A 22404-nucleotide genomic window follows, 5' to 3' on the forward strand; every position below is an offset into this window, starting at 1 on the left:
CACGAACATCCCTTCAAGTTAAGGGGGGGGAATGTTGACACCTAATCATCAGGATTGGGTGAATAACTGTAATTGATGTAAATAAATAATAGAAAATATGAAGAGTCACCAGGAGATGAAATGAACAGTCTCTCCCTCATGTATATAATAAAGACCAACCTGAATGAATATCATGAATTGTTTTGAGTTACCTCCTGGTCTAACATCCCTCTTAACCAGGGACGAGTTCCAAGTTTCTCTTTACTCAGAAACTTGCTCGAGTTCCTTTGCTCATAGGAACTTCCCAGAGCTCCCTCTTACCCAGGGACTCTATCATCAGTGCTTTATAGGGTCTTCTAGTTGACTAATGATTCAAGACTTTGATGTCATCAATTTCTTCACATGTAGGGTTCAGCCATCCATCACTTTCCTCCGTCATGTCATTCCTTCTTTCTCGGAAAGTATCCTCCTTGGCTTTACATCTGGGGCTTCCTTCATAAGCTCATCTGTCTTCACTTTTCTTCAACAGTGATTGCTCTGGATCACAAGGTACATAGTTGTGACATCCTTCACAACTCTCCTTTCCTTGATCCTGCACACATACCCAGACTTTTCCAAGAGGTCAGACACCAAAAACAAATCACATATTACCTTTTGGTGATGGCCTTCTTCCAGTGACATCTTCTTGTAGGTATCAATCATCCTGCATACATGTTGACTGTTGAAGTTTCTAATTTTCCTTAGTTAGAGACCCTTCATGCACTTTTTTTGATTTATTCCTACCTACTTGTTATTTTTCTTTAACAAGTTATTTACAAAGTAAATACTAAAAATAAACACCAGTGCATGCTCAACATATTACAGATCAGCAACTAAAAGAAACAAGAACAAACATACCACATGACACCATTATTTTTGGACCAATCTCCCTGGAAAAACCCAATGCGGGAAAACCAGTGCAGCTATCTGAGGGTTTTCTTATTAAGCAATATCAGAGTACAATCTGGTTGCCGAAACTAGCTTACCCAACAGAGAATTTCCTTAGCAGCTATACCTCACACTTTGAGAGAAATCACCTAGCTAAAACCCCAGAAAATTCTTCCGACAGCTCTTCAGCACAAAACTGCTCCTGCAACCCCAACGTCTGCCCAATCTGGACTGCGTCAGCCCCTCTTTGTCTCACGTTGGCCCTGCATCAACCCCAGGAGGCCTTGCGTCAGCTCTGGGAGCCTCTGCGTCAGCCCCAGGAGGCCCTGCGTCAGCTCTGGGAGCCTCTGCGTCAGCCCCAGGAGGCCCTGCGTCAGCTCTGGGAGCCTCTGCGTCAGCTGCACTGGCCCCTCTAGTGGTCAATGCAGCACTTGGCTACCTCTGCGTGAGCCCTTGCTGGCTCTGCGTCACTCTCCTTGGCTGTTGTGCTGCTCTCCCAGCACAATCTCTGCCTACTCTGTTTCTTTGTACTCAATGCCCCTCAGTTGTTCTCCCGATCACTAATTCTATCTTTCTTAGCAAACCCCGCTCTAGAGAATAGAATGACTGATCATCTGGTGTGATCTCCAAGTGACCCTCAAGCCTCCTCTTATACTTTTCCTGTTGATGATTCAATGGCCGAGATTAAGTCCCTAATCAACGGCTAAGATTAGATTTGGCTTGATCCATGTCTTTTGGACCACTCTAACACAGATTCATATTAATACTCATTAATATTTTATTTTCCCTAAGTTTAAACTTAGGGACTCCATTAAAAATATTAATTATTTTAATATCTCCTAATATGTTTAAAATTTGCCCAAACCCTTTCTAGGTATTGGAGATCTCATGTGCCCCAACCTCTCCACCAAATGTCGTGGCTAGAGCACATTCGATGCTACCCCAAATCAACACACATCTCCCAATGATATCTATTGTCAAGGGTCCTCATCTTTCAGACTTCCATCAGAGTCTTCACATCATTCCGGGAGGTTTCTTGGTCAAGTCTTCCTAATCCTCTGGATGTTGACTACCTTCATCATGGTTGCATGTTTCATGATCTCTTTCATCCTCATGTCTTTCATTCCCAGGAGCTCTCAGAGTTCTTCAATGGTCATCAACTACCTCATACTACATTATGAGGACATATTATGTTGATTTCATCTAGTTTGACTTATGTCTTTCTGCATCCTTTCAGAGGAGGAGATCCTTTCCCTTTTGATCATGCTTGATCCATTTAACCTGCAACCATATAACATGACATCACAATATCAAATGCAAATACAATTACAAGTATACATACCTCATTTTTCCATCAGGCTACTTTCTGCAGCCTTCTTGATTGAACGAATCTGCAATCCCTTGATTTGTCATCAGTCCTTCATCTCATGATTTCCAAAAGTTGGAATTCCTGACGAGACATTTGCTGCCTTCCCGGACTATGAGATCCTCCGCTGAGATCTCTATCAGAGATCCTTCAGGATCTAGTATATCCCCATCTGGCAAATGTTTCCTCTGACCTAGATCTTCCTTTCCTTTAATGTACAACGAGATTCCCAAGAGCTATATCCTCCATGATTCATACGAGCTCTTGTTTTCATGATGCCACGATGCATCTTCTTACCATGATCATATCTACAAGGACTTCTGATAGGACCCATTTGAGAGGGATGTCATTTCACTCATACTGGAAATCTATTACTCCCTCTTCCCTTTAGCTTCCTCTATCCTTTAGATGATATGAACCCTTTTCCATAATCTTTTCATAGTGTTGTTCTGTCTTATTAATCCTTCCTTTGCACATAGTTGAGTCTTTTCAACTTACCTTTCTCTGTCTGGCATAGAGACCGCAAACTGTTGATTGAGGTGATCTTCTTGTTCATAAACAATTGTCACCTTGCTTATCAATGATGATTATCCATTCATCATTTTCCCAGATCTCTCAATTGAGATCTCATGAAGATATTTCTCCATTCCTTGGCACATTCTGCACTTCATCTCAGAGAGTATATCCTCTTATGTCTCCTTTCTTACTTCATAGAACCTTAAGAGTTTTTGTGACCTCAAAGGAGACCTTGATGTACTGACTTCTCTAAGGATAATGATAATCCTTCTTATTCCATGCAAGACCCTTGATGACCCATCCAATATGTAGGTCTTCTTGCAATCATGAAGTCATAAAACAAAATTTGATTATGAAAAAGGTACTTACTTGATTGTGAAGATGTAGTCTTCACCTTGATCATGTTGGCAGTAGTTGAAGTAGATATTTTGGCTGAGATCCTTAGATTACCCTTCAACAAATTGCTGATACATATTGAATTGAAGTTGCTTGCCACGATCCATAGAACAGTTTCTGATTTGAGTACTGTTCATATACATTCTCAGATCTGATATCTACAGAAGGATCCAAACTGAGTTGTGGATGATCTTGTCAAAACTGCTATTGAGATCTGAAGACTGTTGATATCTGAAACCCTTGCTGCTGCATATTGATCTCTGATCTAGGGTTTGATCATGACTAGGGTTTGATTCTGCCATGTAGATCTTCAGTTGCTTTGATGTCTTGATTCTTGAATGTCTCCTCTCTGCCCTTAATTTGACTGCTGAACCAATCACTCTAATACCATGATGAAGAATATAAGGGCATGCATATTAAGGGTGATTCTTCGATACATGATAACAATTTGTGAAGTGTTAATGCAATTTTATCTTAGCTTGATTGTTTACTTCATTATTAGCATGTGTAAGTTAACTTCATCAAATTGCTATCAAACAAAAGAGACAAGAACACAACTGGTTGGCTATCTGCCAGGGCCAAAACCTCTCCCTCTTGGAGAGGAAAACCCATGCGTAAAATTCTTCTTATAGAGATTCCATTGACGAATACCAAGACCATGACCCTTGACACATTCTGCCTCTCCAAGACCAAGACATCAATCCACTTGCTTGAACGTTGCTGAGATCATCAACTTGCTGCACCTCTGAGATCACTATTTCATCTTCAAGAGCTTCGTCATTGCTGCAAGGTTGATGAGAGCATTATACATCATGACTGTTCCTTGAGGCTAAGATGATCTCTGTATCTTGAGATCATAACTGCACCTTACTTCACTATAGGATTATGATCCTGGTCTCTTACCTTTGATGAGACTAACACTCCTCACAGTGGTGATCACTGTTTCTTTTATCACTGCCTTATATTCTAAGACACTGTTGTACAAGATGTTTGTACTGCCATAAGAATGTCACCGAGATCCATATATCATGACTGTTGTGCAAGATCCATCAACACAGTCCCTTCGACTGAGATCTTCTTCATCCTACCGAGATACTTATAGGTATGCCGAAGCCATTATGTTATTGTGATCTGTCTATACAGATCCGAAAGTTAAGACAGAGATGCCGAGATATGACCCTTGACACTTCTTGTAATTCTGATCACTGTTTGCATTATGCAATGAATACGTTACTTGGATCATCTTCATACTGCTATCCAATATGCCTAGATAGCTTACCTCACTACTGCGTCAATCATTATGCTCCATTCATGCAAGGTCTTGACTGCGACTACCGCGGCCATGACTGCGGCTCCTCCATGCTTGACTGCGGCTCTCTCTTTATCACTGCGGCCACCCTCTACTGCAGCTCCTCTTCATGGCTGCAGCTTCATCTTTAAGCGAGTGTTGTTCTGCTCCATTAGGCCGAGGTCAAGACTGCACCTAAACCCCAAACGAGGTGCAGTCAAGCCCTAACTGCGGCTCTGCTCCTCCACACGAAATCTCAGAGCCTTCCAAAATTTTCTTGTATATTTTTCGTTGACCCTTCATGGGTATTTATAGTGGTCATCCCATATATGCAAGCCGACATGAAATTTCGAACCGACGTGACCCTTTCTTCAAGCCGACATGTCATATATTTATTTATTTAATTCATTTTGGAGCCGACGTTACATTCCTTTGTTGTTTTTCTTGCAGATTTCGGTGAGCTTTCTCTTGGAGGATTCTTCTTGGTCTTGGAGGGCTGGTTTGACACCAATACATTTTACATAGGCTCTTAAAGAGCTTCTCCATTCATGACATGACTCTTTGACATATAAACAAAATCCTAAAGACATCAAGAAGAAGTCTTTGACCTAGTTACACTTCTTGCTCATGAAACCCATGTAGAAAGATTACCAAAACAAAAATTATTTATTTCCTCTTATCAAATACAAAGATCATGTCATTATGAAGACCGAACCTAGTTACACTTTCTTCAACACTAATGAGGTACTTGGCTAACCCCGTTTGGAGTTTGGAGACACTAGCACATGCCAAAGCCCACTATGGAAGGGCATGCCATTATGAAGTGCCCACTTTGTTATCCATGGTTTGAAGGCTCCTTTACCCGATTATTCTAATGACTAATTGTACTGGAAGCCTAGGGGACGCATTGGATCCTATGTAGGATTACAGGTGGTTTCCATTTGGGTTTGGCTTCCCTATATGGGATCCTGACCCCAGAGGTCCACATTGGCACATGTAAGGTGTGCATATAGAGCCATGGGCCTCCACAGCAACAGACAGCACCCCACAAATATGCATGGATGTCCAGAGACTACTAGCGATCCACTTTTGGGACGATGGTGACATGATTGGTACACTATTCACAGCAGGCCCCCACAGGAGCCCCACACTCTTGGCAGGTGTCGCAACACTTGTACGATGTCATGGCAACATTCATTCCACCACTTGGACCATTGCAGAGGATCTATAGACATCTTCGATTCATACGGAGACCCATGGGGTCATTGATGTGCCCCCATAACCACTAAGAGCACCACAGGTCTACTATTTGGAGAACAAGGGGCCACCCCTTTGTCCATCATATTTAGAGGAATTTATTCCTTAATATGGCACTTCAAGATGTTATTGAGCCTTTGGAGAGCCTTACGACATGCATACATCATTATTTGGCCCCTTGTGAGGCTTGTTTTTACATTATGAGCTAGTATGGTGGCCTTGTCACCATTAGAAGTTATTATTTGCACATTATTTTATCTTTAGGGCCCATAGGCTAATTTGAACTCCTTAGGAGGCTATATATTGATGTTAGATACATTCATTTGTATCGTCACTTGACTTGGTATCTCTCTAATCATAGAGAATTTTCGCAATTTTTCCTTGGTGGATATTTTTGAAGATGGATGAATTTTGATGTATGGAATTGGGCTATTTCTCTTGTCTTGGAGCTTTATTGAGCAAACAAAATGTTGGTTGGATATACTCTAAAATGTTGTAAGTAAATTTTGATGTTATTATTCTTGTTGCTGCATACTGCTAAAATTAGGGCTAGTTGCTGCAATATCGAAATGTGGAATTGAGCATGTTTTAGCTAATTTAATGTATGGGCCAATGTTTTATTGAATGAAATGTCCTAGAGATTTATTTATCTCGAGAATCTTGCATCATTTGCTTTGAAGTATAAATGCTTTAAGGTCACTTTTCCTTTCTTTCTCTCAACATTGGACGAAGTTGACTTTCTAGGCCTCCTTTATCAAGAAACCAAGTTCTTACTCATCATTATCCTTGACTCCATATCCCCAAGTGAACTAGGCACTCATCCCTCAAAAAGGGTGATCATTTCAACCCTCGTTTAATCATTTTCCCCTTTTTCCCCAAGTCTAGCCCATTAGGTCACCTAGGGCATCAATTTCCCGTAAATTGACCAAAGGAAAATATTCGATCTCCTATAGGCTACTGCACTGGTGGGTCCCCTCCCTCTCCTCCAAATTTGAGGCAATTCTAACAGTGGAATCTCTGGGAATCTCAAGACCTAGATTTAGGAACGAATTGTGCCTATGCATCCCCAAGGCTAGACCTCAATAGGATCAATTCAACTTTTGAAGAAAATATTCTTGTTTGGTCCTTTCCCCTCACCTTGTCCAGGATAGGAACATCATTGGTTGCTACATTCCATCCCCGAACCTGGGTTGGGTCCACTTGGCCCCATGTGGTCCCGCTTCTCAATAAAGACTATTTGTCAAGGACCATTTGGGAATCCAATTTTCCCAAGGATTATAGCGAATGAGAAACTTGTTCATAAGCCTATCCTTTCTCCCTCAACCCTCCAATTCTCACCCCTTATCCCTGGTGGACCAAGTCCCTTGCTTAAAGATCAAACAAGCTCCATTCTTCACTCCATCCTTGGGAAAGGGTTTTCAGGGTCACTTCTCACCTATCCATTGACATATACTTTACAAGTGAATCCTTACACTACCGGTACTCCTCCCATCAGTGAAGTTCCATAAAGAGCAGGGAGACTTAGCTGTGGTGACAGTGGGCTAAGCCTCCACCGTTGCCCTTTACCTAGCAGTTTCCCTCTTAGGAACCCCTTTTAGGTCCCCTGCTGGTTTGAGTGGTAACAGTTTTTGCGCAGTGAGAAGGGACTAGGGCTGAGGTTCATAAACCTCCCAAGCCCTTGACGTAATGTAGGATATTGAGGATACATGCTGCTATAACAATAGAATTGGTGCAACACATTTTATGAATGCTGCTATAACGACAGAATTGGTACAACACATTTTATGAATGTATTTAATCTTATGAGATTGTACGTGATGATGTGATATTTGGTTGGATTAACCATCATTAGAACTTAGAAGGATCTCTTACTTAACCCTTTTCCTAATAATCTCATGATATTGTTTTCTTTCACTATTTATGGTTGTGCATTATCTCTTGGCTGCAAATTTCATGGCGTTGACTAGGCATCTTGGATAAAGGCCCTCAGGGACTCTCATATAACCTAAAAATTTAATTGGATTAGTCATGGCACACCAGTGTATGGCTTGACTACATCTTCTCCATATAACGTCAAGCCCTCTTTGTTTGTATTCATTGACACCATTACCCCTTTGAGTGTGAAAAAGGATCAAGAATCTATTTCATAAAGGCTGAAAGTAACATCCCAACAGACATTCGAATAAAATGCACAAGTACAACTCATAAAATGTGGTGGAATTAAACAAAGATGGATCAACAGATTTCATAGCATCAGATACTCATCTTCGGAATAAAGTAGATTTCATTTACAAACACACAGCTTACACATATTTCCATTTCGGAAATAGAATACAAATGCAATTTGTAAAGAGAGATGGAACATTTATCTTTTAACAGAAGATAATCCAACAAATTGGTTATGAACAAGAAATTTTCTGCCCAACCATTGGCACGCAGTGCAGATGCTACCCCCAAACTGGGCCATGTGGCCACCGGGGTAAAGGGACCAAGCAATAGCCTGCTAGATCACCCAACCCAACCCATTTGTTCTCCTGCTCAGCCAATCTGCTCATTAGAGCGCACTCTGGGCATCTCACCCAGCCATTAATGAGCAGATTTATCTATACATGGAAGATAATCCAAGAAATTGGTTCTGTACAAGAAATTTTCTCCCCAACCATAGGCACACAGTGCAGATGCCACCCCTAAATTGGACCATGACATCGCCAGGGTGAAGGGACCAATCAACAGGCTGCTACATCACTCAGCCCAACCCATTGGTTCTCATGCTCAGCCAATCTGCTCATTACAGAGCACTCTAGGCATCTCATCCATCCTTTAAATAACCACAGCATCCTCTTCCATTTCCTTATGCAATCATTGCAATGCAAGGAACATCGTCCCTTTATCTGCTCAACAGTCCCTCAAGGAAATTTTTCCCTTCTGTGCTCTTCAAAGTAAGTAAGAGTCCAAATCACCCAATGTTTTCTGGGAATAGCCTAGAAGAATAACACTTGGCTATCGAACATCCAATGAGCAATAAATAGTAAATACGCAGAGGGTGAAGGCTTCCTAACATCATAAGACTTAAGAACCACATCACAAGTGACCATAATACCCATTTAATACAAGGCCTAAAACCTCTGTACTTGCCTCACTCGAGCAAATATATGATATCATCTTGAGAAGTGCTTTATTGCATCTGGACAATTTTTGTGTTATGGGTTATCTTTTGTTATGATACATGATTATTAGTGAATTGGGTTAAGTATGTTCTTGACATATAACTTATGATACCCTGCCATTCCTAACAATTTGCACACTCATTTAAGAAAGGAAAATCATAAATCACTTACTCCCTTCCTAGTTGGGTTATTGCCAGGTTAAGTCGATTCACTCGTTCCAGTTTCCCTGCAGACCCAAAAGCGAAAAGCCGATTACAAATCTGATTCTTACCATAGCCAAAAAAAACGGAAATACAATGTTCTAACCTTTGCAAAGATGGATGCCACCCTTCTCAAAGTCAATACGAAATGTTTGTGCTGCCCTTTGTGCCTCTTCCGTTTTTAAAGAACCATCCTTCTCAGCCTTGATTACCGCATCGTAAAGCACATGATTCGTATTTAGATACTGTACAAGACTCATGCAAAGCAATACAAATCCTTAGTAATGAAGCAAATGACACTAATTGTCTCAAGACTCTCAAATCAATATACTATCACATAATCACAGTATACGGTCCATATTTATGGACTGTACAAGAAGAAAAGCAAATACCCACAAAATCAGGAACCAAACAACTTGCAGTATTCTTTTTCAAATGATATAGTAAATATAATTTTACTTCCCAACTTAAGCACGGATTTTAACAATGCATTATCAATAATTTGAATTAACTCAGATTCGTAACAACATGCTCACATTGCCTAGATTCCCCCCTCCATTTGGACATGAGCTGACAAGAAGATGCTATGAACATACCTACTCTACCCTGTTACCTACCCAAATGGGTAATCCCATAGAAGTTAAAATTTCTGCTACATTTCACAGCCAGTCAGCCAGCAGCCTTTGATATTCACTATTTGATGATTGCCATGTGCCTCTGCCATCTGCATCAGCCACATGCCTCTCCCCATCCACCATTACCACTTGTATGAAGGTGGGCTACTATTCAAAAGGTACTTTGATCATTTTGCAATCGGGTGCTTATGCTTGTTTGTTTTGGAGATTTAGTATGGATAAACGGGTGATCTGGAAGATTGATCGATCTTGAATGTAAATATGTTCTCTTGCCTTACCAGTGGGGTTAATGTTTAGCCCTAGTCCAATGGGACCTCCGTTGAGGCCTTAGAGTCATAGGAGGGGCACTACTTGGGAAACCCGGATTAAGATAGCATGTTCATTATCCCCTACACCATATTTAACATTTTCCAACCCATATTACAAAACCCATATACCACATCCATTCTTCAGGTCTAAATTGTCATTGGTTCCTTGGAATTTGGCACCCACATGTCCACACTACTTGAGTAGGGCCATAAAACACTGCCCTAGAGGTTGATGCAGCGAAAAGAATGGAAAGTCATATCATTCCCACAATAAAAGAAAAAAGAAGAAAATCAAAATGCAAAAGATGGTTGGGACATAAATTAGCACGTGGGCAAAAGGCTAGCATGAGCTCTACCCTCCTCATTAACCATCACCCAGTTCCACAGCACACGATGCTCCTCCACATCAAAAGGAACCCTTGCATGTCCCAACTCTTATGAGGGGTGAACTCTCTCATCTTAAGCTGTAATATAAAATGCTACTTCATAAAGAGCAAGCTCTAACCTTTGAGTTATGGACCATAATACAAAGCACTATCAAGAAGAATTAAAAAGCATACTAGGGTGGAAAATGCAGGCCAAGCAGGATAACTCATGCCTCCACGATTGCTCCTTCCTTTACATTTATACACTCAGGATGTGAACTCCACATCAGCTGCTCCCCTTGATCATGGCACCTAGCCATGAAGCCTTTTCCCATTAATTATCATACATTTTACTAACACCTATTGATTGAGGCATTGACCTTGGAAATGCCACTTCCCCTTGAGGGTTGGAAGCGCCTAATAGGGTTGACCGTCAACCACCTCTATCAAGGTAGGGAACACCTTTACAGGACTTGATCTAGTTAGATATAGGAATGTGATCATTATTTGAAGTATTAATTGTTAGTTTTTATAGCATCGGAGGTGTTCTAGTCTTGAAACTTTGTGGAGAGAATAAAACACAGGGGTTCTCCATAACCCAGAAATAATTTCTGGAAATTCCACCTAGAAGTGTCTCAATTAGCTTATTAGCCTATTTTTAAATATTTCCTAAGTTTAAACTTGGGAAAAGGGGTTAATTAATCAATATTAATTGAGAACGGTGTGTATCATCTAGAAACTCACATGGAGCGACTAGGAAATAATATTTATCTTGGTCGTTGGAGCCCCAACTAGAGATTATAAGAAGAAGCCAATGGGTAGATGGAGGGACACACTTATGACACTTGAGATCTATTTCCTTGGGCAATTTGATTCTCCAGAGAGCAGCAACAGTTGCCAGAAGAGTTTGAGCTAGGGAAGGGAAGCAGAGAGGGGCAAAGAGAGTGAGTCCAGAGGAAGATTTTCCAGTTCTCGAGAGTACATTGCAGAGAGGCAGAGATAGCCATAGAGAGGCGGTTCAAGGGTTGCGCAAAAGCCTCTAAGAGACAGTTCGATCTGTAGATTCGGAAAGTCGTTTCAGAGTTTTGGGGACAGGAAAATTTCGCAGAAACCGGGAGAAACATTTCCAGAGTCAGTGGCAAGCTAAAGAGGAAGCTCAGTGTGAGATCCAGGCAACACGAATTTGTGCCTGCGCAGAGGGTGATGAAGGGCAATTTGTGGAGGGGTTTCAAAGGCCAGTCTTCAGTACCGGATTACTTGTGGGTGAGGAAAAATCCTCACTAGATTTTTGCAAGTATTTTCTCTGTAGGATTGCCAGTTTTCAGCATCCAAATGTACTTAGAATTTCTCACTGTTGCTTAATAATAAAAACCCTCAATTGTTGCACCGGTTTTACCAAGTTGGGTTTTTCCGAGGACTTTTGTCCAAAAATAACTGTCATATTTTTTGTGTGTGCCAGTGTTTTCTCAGTTTCCAATTATTTTCTACGGTATTTTTATTTGTGAAGATTGCAGTGTGATTTATTCGATTTTTGTCGTAGAAAATAAACTGTTAATTAATTTCAGTTAGAAGAATAATTTCCAAGTGTTGCAATAGAATTTCTAGTGGTGCAAATTTTCACATTAATACAATGTTCCACCAAGACTCCGGAACGGGGAGACGCGGGTGCGGGGAGACGCACAAGGGGGACATGTGGGAGTACCCTCAAATTTTAGGGAAATTTAGGGGGGACAGGGGGACGTTGAGGTATATATATATATATATATATATATATATATATATATATATATATTTCAAACTCATATTCAATAATGAAAGCATAAATACAATGACACATACACAATTGAATTAAGTAATGAAATACATTGATCCATACTCATCATCCTTACTAATACATACATGATTCATCCATAGACCATGAGATTCAATAATGAAATACTCTGATACATATTCATCATTCATTATTCACCATTCTAGAATCTACATTGATTTAAAAGTTAAATTCATCGTTCATCACTTTAGATTCTAAATTGATTTAAAATTAAAATTGATCATTCATCATTCTAGAATCTAATTAGTACTAAACAAAATAGACTATAATAGATACTGAAATTTAAAGACTGGAATAGTAAATTGATATAACTAAACTCAAAAACAGTGGAGTGATGAGTCTAAAAGTCACTCTAAAGTACATAGAGGGCTTGGTGCTCTTGATTAAATACTAATTCCATACCCTTGTACATGATAAAATGCAATGGAAACATTGCAATCTATCGAACCCTAAATTCCTGAAAAATTGTTAAATCTGCTGGATTTTGAGTGAGATCTAAAATTCTACTTTCTCCATATGAAATCCAATGAGGTCAGAACCACTCTCAAACATCCCGAGTCATTTCATGGTAATGTTAAAAATTTAAGTAAAAGGATGAAAATGAAAGATGAAGGAGAATGTCACTTTTACTTTAAGAATTTAACATTACCATGAATTGCATGGCATTAGTAGGCAATATGATCAAATACTAGGTTTCCCCTGTCATTAATCATTGTTTACAAGCCAATTTAAGGGGGGACGCATAGCCCATTTTGAGGGGGGACGCCCTTTTGGGGAGTCGCGTCCCCCACACTGGGGAAACGTCCCCCCTTGCGTCTCCCCACGTCTCCCCAAAAGGGGGACGTGGGGAAACATTTCCCCAGACGTCCCCCCGTCCCGGGTGCGTGGGGTGCGCGCACCCGACCCTGGGGGACGCGTCCCCGTGGAACACTGCATTAATATGCCCTTAACATCCAAGTTTGGTCCACTTAGGTGTTCATATGATCTTCTCTGCCTTGAAGTGAGTGAACTGGGGAACCGCACTTTCTGAACGGGTAACCTGCAAGTATGACCGCACTTCATGAACGACGAACCTGCGGGTCCGCACCTTTTGAACCATTCACCTGCGAACCTCGTAATTTTCATCATTTTGAGAGCCTGAACAGAGTTTAGCCACTTGAGTGAGTTGCCATCAAGTACGACACCAGAATCATAATGCCAACAATCTCCCCCTTTGGACTTGATGGCAACCTCAAGATCCTCAACGTCATTCTCCCCCTTTGACATCAAGGGCAAAGGGTTATGCTCCCCCTAAGAACATGCTCCCCCTGACTATAAACCAGATCTGCAAAGGAAAGAAATTTCTTCAAGAAGAACCATAATCCACCAAACACCATAAATGACCATGAAAGAGATAGAGACATATTGCAGCAATATTCCTTCTGTACTTCCTCCATAATGCCAACAATGCATTATATGCTCCCCCTGAACCTGTGCCATTCGATCTTCGACCAATCCGCAACTCAGCAAATGTACGCATATACCCCAGATGAACCTTGCGTACAACCAACAATCAGAAGAGAGTCAACAACAAGATGATGCATCAACAACCCCCAGCTTTTGCCTGAGGTATTCAAAGGTCTCCCTGGGCAATGGTTTGGTGAGTATATCAGCAACTTGTTCCTTAGAAGGAACATACTCCAACTTGACCTTTTGTTCAAGTACTTGTTCCCAGAGAAAGTGATACTTGATTGGTATGTGCTTGGTCTTTGAATGCATGACTGGGTTCTTTGAAATGATGATTGCACTTGTATTATCACATAAGATGGAGATAGGTGGTGTACAAGTGATTTGAAAATCCTGCAAGGTCTGCATCATCCAAAGGAGTTGAGTGCAGCAAGATGCAGCAGCAACATATTCCGCTTCAGATGTAGACAAGGCAATCGAACTCTGTTTCTTGCTGAACCAAGATACTAATCTGGAACCCATAAAGAATGCACCACCACTTGTGCTCTTCTTGTCATCCACGCTTCCGGCCCAATCTGCATCTGTATAAGCATGAAGTGTGAGATCTGTGTCTCTAGGATACCATAAGCCATAATTTTGAGTCCCTTGAAGATATTTGAAAATTCTCTTTACTGCCTGAAGATGAGTTTCCTTTGGATTTGCCTGAAATCTTCCAACTATTCCTACTGCATGCATGATGTCTGGTCGGGTACCTGTCAAATAAAGTAGACTTCCAATCATAGATCTATAGGTTGGTTGATGCACTGCTGCAGATTCATCATTTGCACTGAGGCTACATCCTGTGACCATGGGTGTACATACTGGTTTTGCATCTTCCATGCCATATTTCTTTAAAATCTGCTTGAGATACTTGGTTTGAGACAAGAAGATCCCTCCTTCATTTTGTTGGATTTGCAAACCAAGAAAATATGTCAGTTCTCCAAGCAAGGACATTTCGAATTCTTTCTGCATCACCAAGGCAAAGCTTTGACTCATAGCTTCTTCATTGCTGCCAAAGATAATGTCATCTACATACACAACAAGTATTAGCAATTTGTCATTTTCAATTTTTATATAAAGATTGCTATCTGCTGATCCTTTTGAAAAACCTTGTTGATGAAGATATTTGTCCAAACGATAGTACCAAGCCCTTGGAGCTTGTTTAAGACCATAGAGAGCCTTTTTCAGTCTGCATACAAGATTTGGATCATTTCCAAGAATGAAACCATCTGGCTGCTCAATGTATACTTCTTATTCTAAGTCTCCATTCAGAAAGGTTGATTTCACGTCCATTTGAAATACTTTGAACTTTTGAAAGCTTGAGAGAGCAAGGAACATTCGGATGGCCTCAAGTCTTGCAACAGGAGCAAAAGTTTCTTCAAAATCTATTCCTTCTTGCTGCGCATACCCTTTACAAACAAGTCTGGCCTTGTTTCTAATTACTTCCCCATTTTCATTCAACTTATTTTTAAAGACCCATTTTGTCCCTATAACATTCTTATCCTTTGGTCTAGGAACCAACTCCCAAGTGTTGTTCTTTTCGATCTGCTCAAGTTCTTCATCCATTGCTTTGACCCAACATTCATCTTTGCATGCCTTTTTTACATTTTGTGGTTCAGTGGAGGAGAGTAATGCCAAATAGCTTGAAGCTTCTGCAATTGTTCTTCTTGTTTGTACATCTGCTTCTTTCTGTCCCAAAATCTGAGATTCTGGATGATTCTTCTGAACGTACCTGGATGGAGTCTTCTCTTCTATCCTTATCTGTTCCTCTGGTGCTTCTTGAGGTTCTTCTTCTTCATCATTCTGTCTTTGAGGGTAGTCTTCATCTTCTTCGATATTTTCATGATTTACTTGCCTAGGAATGTATCCTTTTTCATCAACCACTACATCAATGATGTCAACAATTCTTCCAAGTCTTTTATTGTAGCACTTATATGCTTTGCTGTGTGGAGAATAACCAAGAAGAATGCCTTCATCTGCTCTAGGTTCAAGTTTGCCAAGTTGCTCATCAGTATTCTTAATATAGCATTTGCTCCCAAAAATTTTGAAATGCTTTACCGAAGGAGTCTCACCATACCAGAGCTCATGAGGAGTTTGAGTGTTGTTCACTCGGACATTTGTTTTGTTGAGAATAACAACCGCAGCATATGCAGCTTCACCCCAGAAAGTTGCGGGAGTTCCGGACTCATCAAGCATAGCACGAGCCATTTGTTGGATTGTTCTGTTCATCCTTTCCACCACCCCATTTTGCTGAGGAGTTCTAGTTGTAGAGAATTCCCTTCTTATCCCATGTTCTTCACAGAAATCGAAAAATTCATTTGAGGTAAACTCCCCACCTCTGTCGGACCTGAGGCACTTAATTTTGTAACCTGATTCATTTTCAACCAAGGCTTTGAAGGATTTGAATTTTTCGAATGCTTCGTCTTTGTGCTTCAAAAGTCCTAACCAAACAAACCTGGAGAAATCGCCAATAAATAATATCAAGTATTCTTCTCCTCGAGGTGACCTTGTCCTGAAGGGACCACATACATCTGTATGGACTAGTTCAAGAGGCCTGCTGGCTGATCCTTCCTTCTCAAGGAAGTTGGTTCTGGTTTGCTTACCAAACTGACATGATTTGCATATGGCGTTGTCTGGAATTTTGATATCTGGAAGACCACGAACTGCCTGATATTTGCATGCCTTCCTTATTTGTGAGAAGCTTAGATGCCCCAACCTTCGGTGCCATAACCAATGTTCATCATCCTTGCTCAAATAGCATTGTTGTTGTCCTTCTTCAAATATGTATAGATTATTTGGAGTTCTTCTACCTTTGATCACTGTTTCACCTGTATCAAGATCACGAACACGACATCCATTTGATCTAAATATTACCTCGGTTCCTTGATCACACATCTAGCTGACACTCAGAAGATTATGCTTCAATCCATCAACATACAAAACATTTCCAGCTTTGACCTTTTCTTTCAACTGAGCAGTACCTTTTCCTTTTATAGCTGCAGGACTATCATTTCCAAACGAAACTTTCTTTCCCTTTTCTAAAGTAGAATATGATTCAAGTTTTTCTTTATCACCTGTCATATGCTTCGAACATCCACTGTCGATGTACCATAGATTTTCTTGTCCCTCTGCATAAAAAGCTATCCCACATCTTTCTGTTTGTGGTTCCTTTATTCTCCATGTTCTGGTGCTTGAGGCTTGTTCCTTTGTCTGCTGAAACCTGCTCCTGCATTCAGAATCTTCATGACCGAAGTTATTGCAAATAGAACATTCAATTTCATTTTCAAGAGCCGAAAAGTTGTTATAGGTCCTTTTTGTAATCCCAGTCATACTTCTTTGTTTTTGAGCTTCTCTAGTCATGATTGTTTTATATGCAACACATTGAGCTGCTTTGTGACCAAAGTTATGGCAAGAGAAACATTGTCCATTGAAGAAACTTCTGCGATTATCAAATCTACCGGCCGAATGATTGTAATTTCTATTGTCATCCATTCTTGAAGCATATTGAGAAGATTTTACCTGTGGCTGGTTGTAGCTTTTGTTCACCCTTAAAACGGATTGCCCCTGGTTTACCTGATAGTCTTTGTTTGTTCTTGATGTAATTCGTCCCTTCTTTACCTGGTGATCTCCATTGTGCTTTTGTTCATTCCTTCTTGTTGCATCAAGATAACTCTTTGAGGTGGATGCTTGAGATGTTTCTCCATTATACCCCAAACCTGTCTTGTTTAGCGGAGAACGCTGTACATTGATGATCTCATCCAGAGTTTCAGATCCTTTGACAAACTTAAGATTAATAGCCTTTGTTTTCTCAATTTCTTTTCTAAGGCAAACAATTTCACATTCTAACTTTTCAAGAAATTTTTCTTTTTCATCAATTTGAAATTGTAGAGTATCAATGATCACATTCTTTTCTTCTATACATGTCTTGAGTCTAGAAATTTCTTCATAAAAGCTATCCACATCTATAGCATCCATGTAATCATTATCTTCAAAGGCCATTAAAAGTTTATAGTCATTACCTCGTTCATCTTCATCACTATTTGATAGACCATCACTATCTTCATGAGTGTAGTAGCTTTTCTTATTTGCATTCTGTTTCTTGTTCCATCTAATAGGTTCCTTTCCCATGTCGATCTTATCCTTATGAGGACATTTGGCAGCATAGTGACCTACTCTTCCATAAGCAAAGCATTTGAAGGGCAACTTACCTCTGAACCGTCCAACACCCCGTTGAATATTTCTGACAAAATTTGATTCTTCTTCTTCTTCTTACCCATGTCTTGATTCATAGTACTCTCCTTTGCCTGAAGCCTTGAAGACAGCTTCTCTCCTGTCAGATGGACCTCCTTTCCTCATTTCATAAGCAGTTAGAATTCCATGCAGTTGTGACATTTTAAGATGTTGTAGATTCTCCTTTTCTTCTATAGCAGAAACTTTAGATTCAAACTTAGGTGACAAAGATCTTAGAACTTTTTCAACCACAACAGCCTCTTTTATTTCTTCACCCAAATTTTTCATACAATTAACAATCTCATCCACACGAAGAAAATAGTTAGCCACACTTTCATCATTATACATCTTGAGATTTTCATACTGAATCCTGAGGGTTTGAAGTTTTGCACGTTTTACTTGATCATCTCCTTCATAGCTCAAAACAATCTTGTCCCATATTTCTTTTGCGGATTTATACTGCATAACTTTCACAAATTCTGATTGAGATAGACATCCTAGAAGAGTATTGACCGCCTTTGCATTTGTTTCATATTTCTTCTTCTCAGCTGGATCTGTAGGAGTAGCTGATGGAAAAGTATACCCTGTTTCTATGATGTCCCAGACTTCTGTACCCAAAGATTGAAGATAGGCAGTAACTCTTACCTTCCAATATACGAAGTTTGTCCCATCAAAAATTGGTGGCCTGATTGATGCTTCCCTCTCGTAGTTGCTCATGATGATAGATCTTCCTTCAAGCGATCAAGCTCCTTCAGAAGGACCTGCTCTGATACCAATTGTTGGAAATAATACTAAGAGGGGGGGGTGAATCAGTATTAACAAATTCTTTTCAATATATTTATACTTTGAAATTATTCTTCAGATATTGTATGTCAGTACCATAAAATAATGAGCATGAACAAGAAAAACAGATAGTCACACAAAAGAACACCAGATATAAGGTGGAAACACAATGTGGGTGAAAACCACCTGCTGCAATATGTCTCTATCTTCTTTCAATTAGAAACTTCTTTTACAATGATTTTGTACTGGTGCAGTCCTTTACCAGTACGCAGGCTGCAACCTGCAGAGAGCTACAACTCTCTCTCGTTTTCCAGTCTCTCTTGGAAGGGAGCTACAGCCCCCTTACTTCTTTTCTTTCAAGGACCACATTTCATTAATTTTCAGACTGGATCCAAGAACATCAAATAAACATCAAGTACATGTGAATCAACCAATCTCCTTATACAATCAAACCAATGAGCCACCCGAACTTCTCAGAATGCTGTAAACAGAAAACCAACACCAGTATCCTAAACCCAGAACACAGCAGCAAATAGAAAACAGGCAGCCAACAAATATTTCAAAACAGGTCCGCAACTTCACCAATATAAACCTGCGGATACCCGCACTTCACCTTCAGCTGTGCTGCGTATACCCGCACTTCGTCTTCTTCTGTACTGCGTACCCCGCACTGTGCCTTCAGCTGCTCTGCGTATATCCGCACTGTGACTTCTTCTGTACTGCATACCCCGCACTGCGCCTTTAGCTGTGCTGCGTATACCCGCACTGCGCCTTCTTCTGTACTGCGTACCCCCGCACTCTCGCTTTAGATCGCCTGCGAACCTCTGATTAGGGCCAAATTAACAGTCCTCCAATGTACTACAGACAGTCAGATCCACAGATCTGATCATGCGCCCGAGAGATCACGACTTGGCAATAGATTCGCCTTCAAATTTTACCTTGATTTAGATCTAGCTTTTAAAACTGATAACCCAAAATTCAGATCTTAAGATATTCAACTTTCAAAGATATCTCAGCCAAGTGATCTCCTTCCCTATTTATAGTCAAGCCCTTATTCACACCATGGGACAAAACCATCAATAACCAATACAAGGGATCCAAACCGGGGCTAAATTAGATCCTATACCACGGGCCGAAACCATAGGATCATGAACGACGGGCTAAATACCACGGGCCAAACATAAGAAACCCCACGTGAGCGCACTTCTCTGCCTTGAAGTGAGTGAACTGGGGGACCGCACTTTCTGAACGGGTAACCTGCGAGTATGACCGCACTTCATGAACGACGAACCTGCGGGTCCGCACCTTTTGAACCATTCACCTGCGAACCTCGTAATTTTCATCATTTTGAGAGCCTGAACAGAGTTTAGCCACTTGAGTGAGTTGCCATCAAGTACGACACCAGAATCATAATGCCAACAAGAGATTTGGGACAGAAGTTAACGTCTCAGGTATGGTGAATTTCCTTATACGTTGGTGTTATTTGCTAGATTGATTGTCCAGCGTTGGGACAGTGTTGGTGGACATCTTATGCATTGTTTGGAGGAAAGTTAGAAGGTGTGTTTTGTGCCCTATGTCTAGCATTTGAGAAGGACATCAAATCTGGTTGGAGTGGCAGAATTGTTGAAGCTCAGGGTTGATCCTTGAAGGGACAAAGGAAGCAGCCAAGATAGCTTAGTATTCAGCCTTAGTCTACTATTAAAGGACATTTTACAATGGAAGTGAGCAACCTTCGTGCCCTTGACTTGTCTTCATGATAGCAGCAAAGGAACGCAGAAGTGGGTGTTAAAATTTGACAGCTCAAGGATGAATTTCTCCTAGAAGATAGCATATCTTTCAATTCTGTTTGAACCTCCTATAATAAAATTTCATTTCTAACAATTCTAATTTGACTTTCCAAAAATAGTAAGTCACACCTCAATTTGAAAGTGACTTTCCAAATATAGAAAGTCAAGTCTAAATGATCAAGGATGATCTTGACATATGGAATTCACTTTAGAATCAAATCAATCATGATTATACGAGTCAAAAACTAATATTTTTATCCTTCTAGTATTATTATTATTATGATACTATTATTTATAAAATAGTCTAAAGTCATTCACCTTTAATGTATTAATAAAAATGAATTCTCTCGTGAAATAAGTAAATTAAATTGAGAATCTCTTACTTGGCAAATTGAACCTCTCCCTTGGAATAAAATAGTAACTCCACACTTAAGAGAATGTAACTCTCCCACACAAATTCAATAAAGTGTAACTCCTCATTAAATGCACTTGTAACTCCCTCATTCAATTCAATTTGTAACTCTCACCAAATATTCTCTCATGTCTAAGTGTAACTCTCCCTCTCCTTAATTCAAATTGTAACTCCTCAAGACATGTATCTCTCTCTCTATTCTCGGGATGAGTTACACTTCTCCTCAAGTAACTCCTCCCTCTTGGAATTTGATCCTCCTCTTATTGGCTCAAGGCATGAATTCATTTTGTAATTCCTCTCATCTCTCATTTATTTAAGCAAGAGCAAGTGAGAGTTGATGTAGCATGTGTTGACTTTTGGTAGCATCAAATGTGCTCTAGCCATGAAAATTGGTGGAAAGGTTAAGGCACATGAAATCTACAAGATCTAGAAATCGTTTGGGGAAATTCCACCCGGATGGAGAGATATTAAAATAATTAATATTTTTAATGGAGTTCCTAAGTATAAACTTAGGAAAATTAAAATATTAATGTGTATTAATATAATATGGGGGAGAAAGTTCTAAATAATGAAGATCAAGCCAAATCTAATCTTAGCCGTTGATTAGGGACTTAATCTCGGCCATTGAATCATCAACAGGAAAAGTATAAGAGGAGTCTTGAGGGTTCGTTGGAGACACACCAAGCTGATCAAAAATTCGATTTCTCCGGCAGGGTTTGCTGAGAAATTGAGTTAGTGATCTATTGCAGCGAGGGGCAATTCGGTAGAAGGCCGAGAATACATATCATAGAGGCAAAGAAAGTGTCGGAGAGACAGCGCAGAGCCTAGGAAGGTTGACGCAGAGGCAGCCAGGACTAACGCAAAGGCTGAGGAGGCCAGTGCAAAAGACACAGAGGGCCAAGAGGCTAACGTCGAGAGCCAAGAGGTTGACGCAGAGGCAGCAGACGCTGCGCTGGGCTGAAGAGGCAGCGCTGAGGAACTTTCGTGGGGTAGACTGGGAGCTTAGAGGCAAACGCGAGGCAGAAGAGGGTGACGCAGTCCCTGGAGGGTGACGTGGTTCCAGAGAGAAGCTTGGAGCAGTTTTTGTTGTCCTGCTAAGGAACTGTCTAGGTTGTTGTGGGGTCAATCATCCAGTTGTTGATCAACCGGAATATCTATCTCCGAGGAGAGCTACTTCTGCCAAGGAAAATCTCTGAAAGGTGAACCATTTCTGGCACCCTAGTTGTATTCAAAAACTGCATAATAATAAAACCCTCATATCTACTGCACCGGTTTTTCCGAGGAGGATTGTCCAAAAACAACGGTGACCCTTGTGTGTTTGTCTCAGTTATTTCTATTGTTGATTTGTATATGTGTGAAGGTTGCATTTTTGTTTATTTCAGTGTTTATATTTATAAATAACTTATTAATGGAATGAACAAGTAGAAGATAATAAACCAGATAATGCAATAGGGACTTCTAATGTATCAGAC

The 22404-nt window shown here is 40.4% G+C and overlaps 1 protein-coding gene across 1 annotated transcript in view; it reads right to left on the reverse strand.

Moving 5' to 3' along the window:
• The window catches only part of LOC149244909 (Zincin-like metalloproteases family protein), a 515093-nt gene that overhangs the window by 401620 nt on the left and 91069 nt on the right, over nucleotides 1–22404 (reverse strand). The window contains exons 5-6 of the mRNA XM_089457599.1: nucleotides 9203–9341; nucleotides 9068–9122 (exon numbers count right to left, since the gene is read on the reverse strand). Of these exons, the coding sequence (XP_089313725.1) occupies nucleotides 9068–9122; nucleotides 9203–9341 (194 nt within the window). The remainder of the gene's footprint in view (nucleotides 1–9067; nucleotides 9123–9202; nucleotides 9342–22404) is intronic.

This window comes from Pinus tabuliformis, chromosome 7 (assembly GCF_031772625.1).
Source record: "Pinus tabuliformis cultivar Carrire ecotype Pingquan chromosome 7, CPIR1, whole genome shotgun sequence".
In the NCBI taxonomy this organism is placed as follows: domain Eukaryota; kingdom Viridiplantae; phylum Streptophyta; class Pinopsida; order Pinales; family Pinaceae; genus Pinus; species Pinus tabuliformis.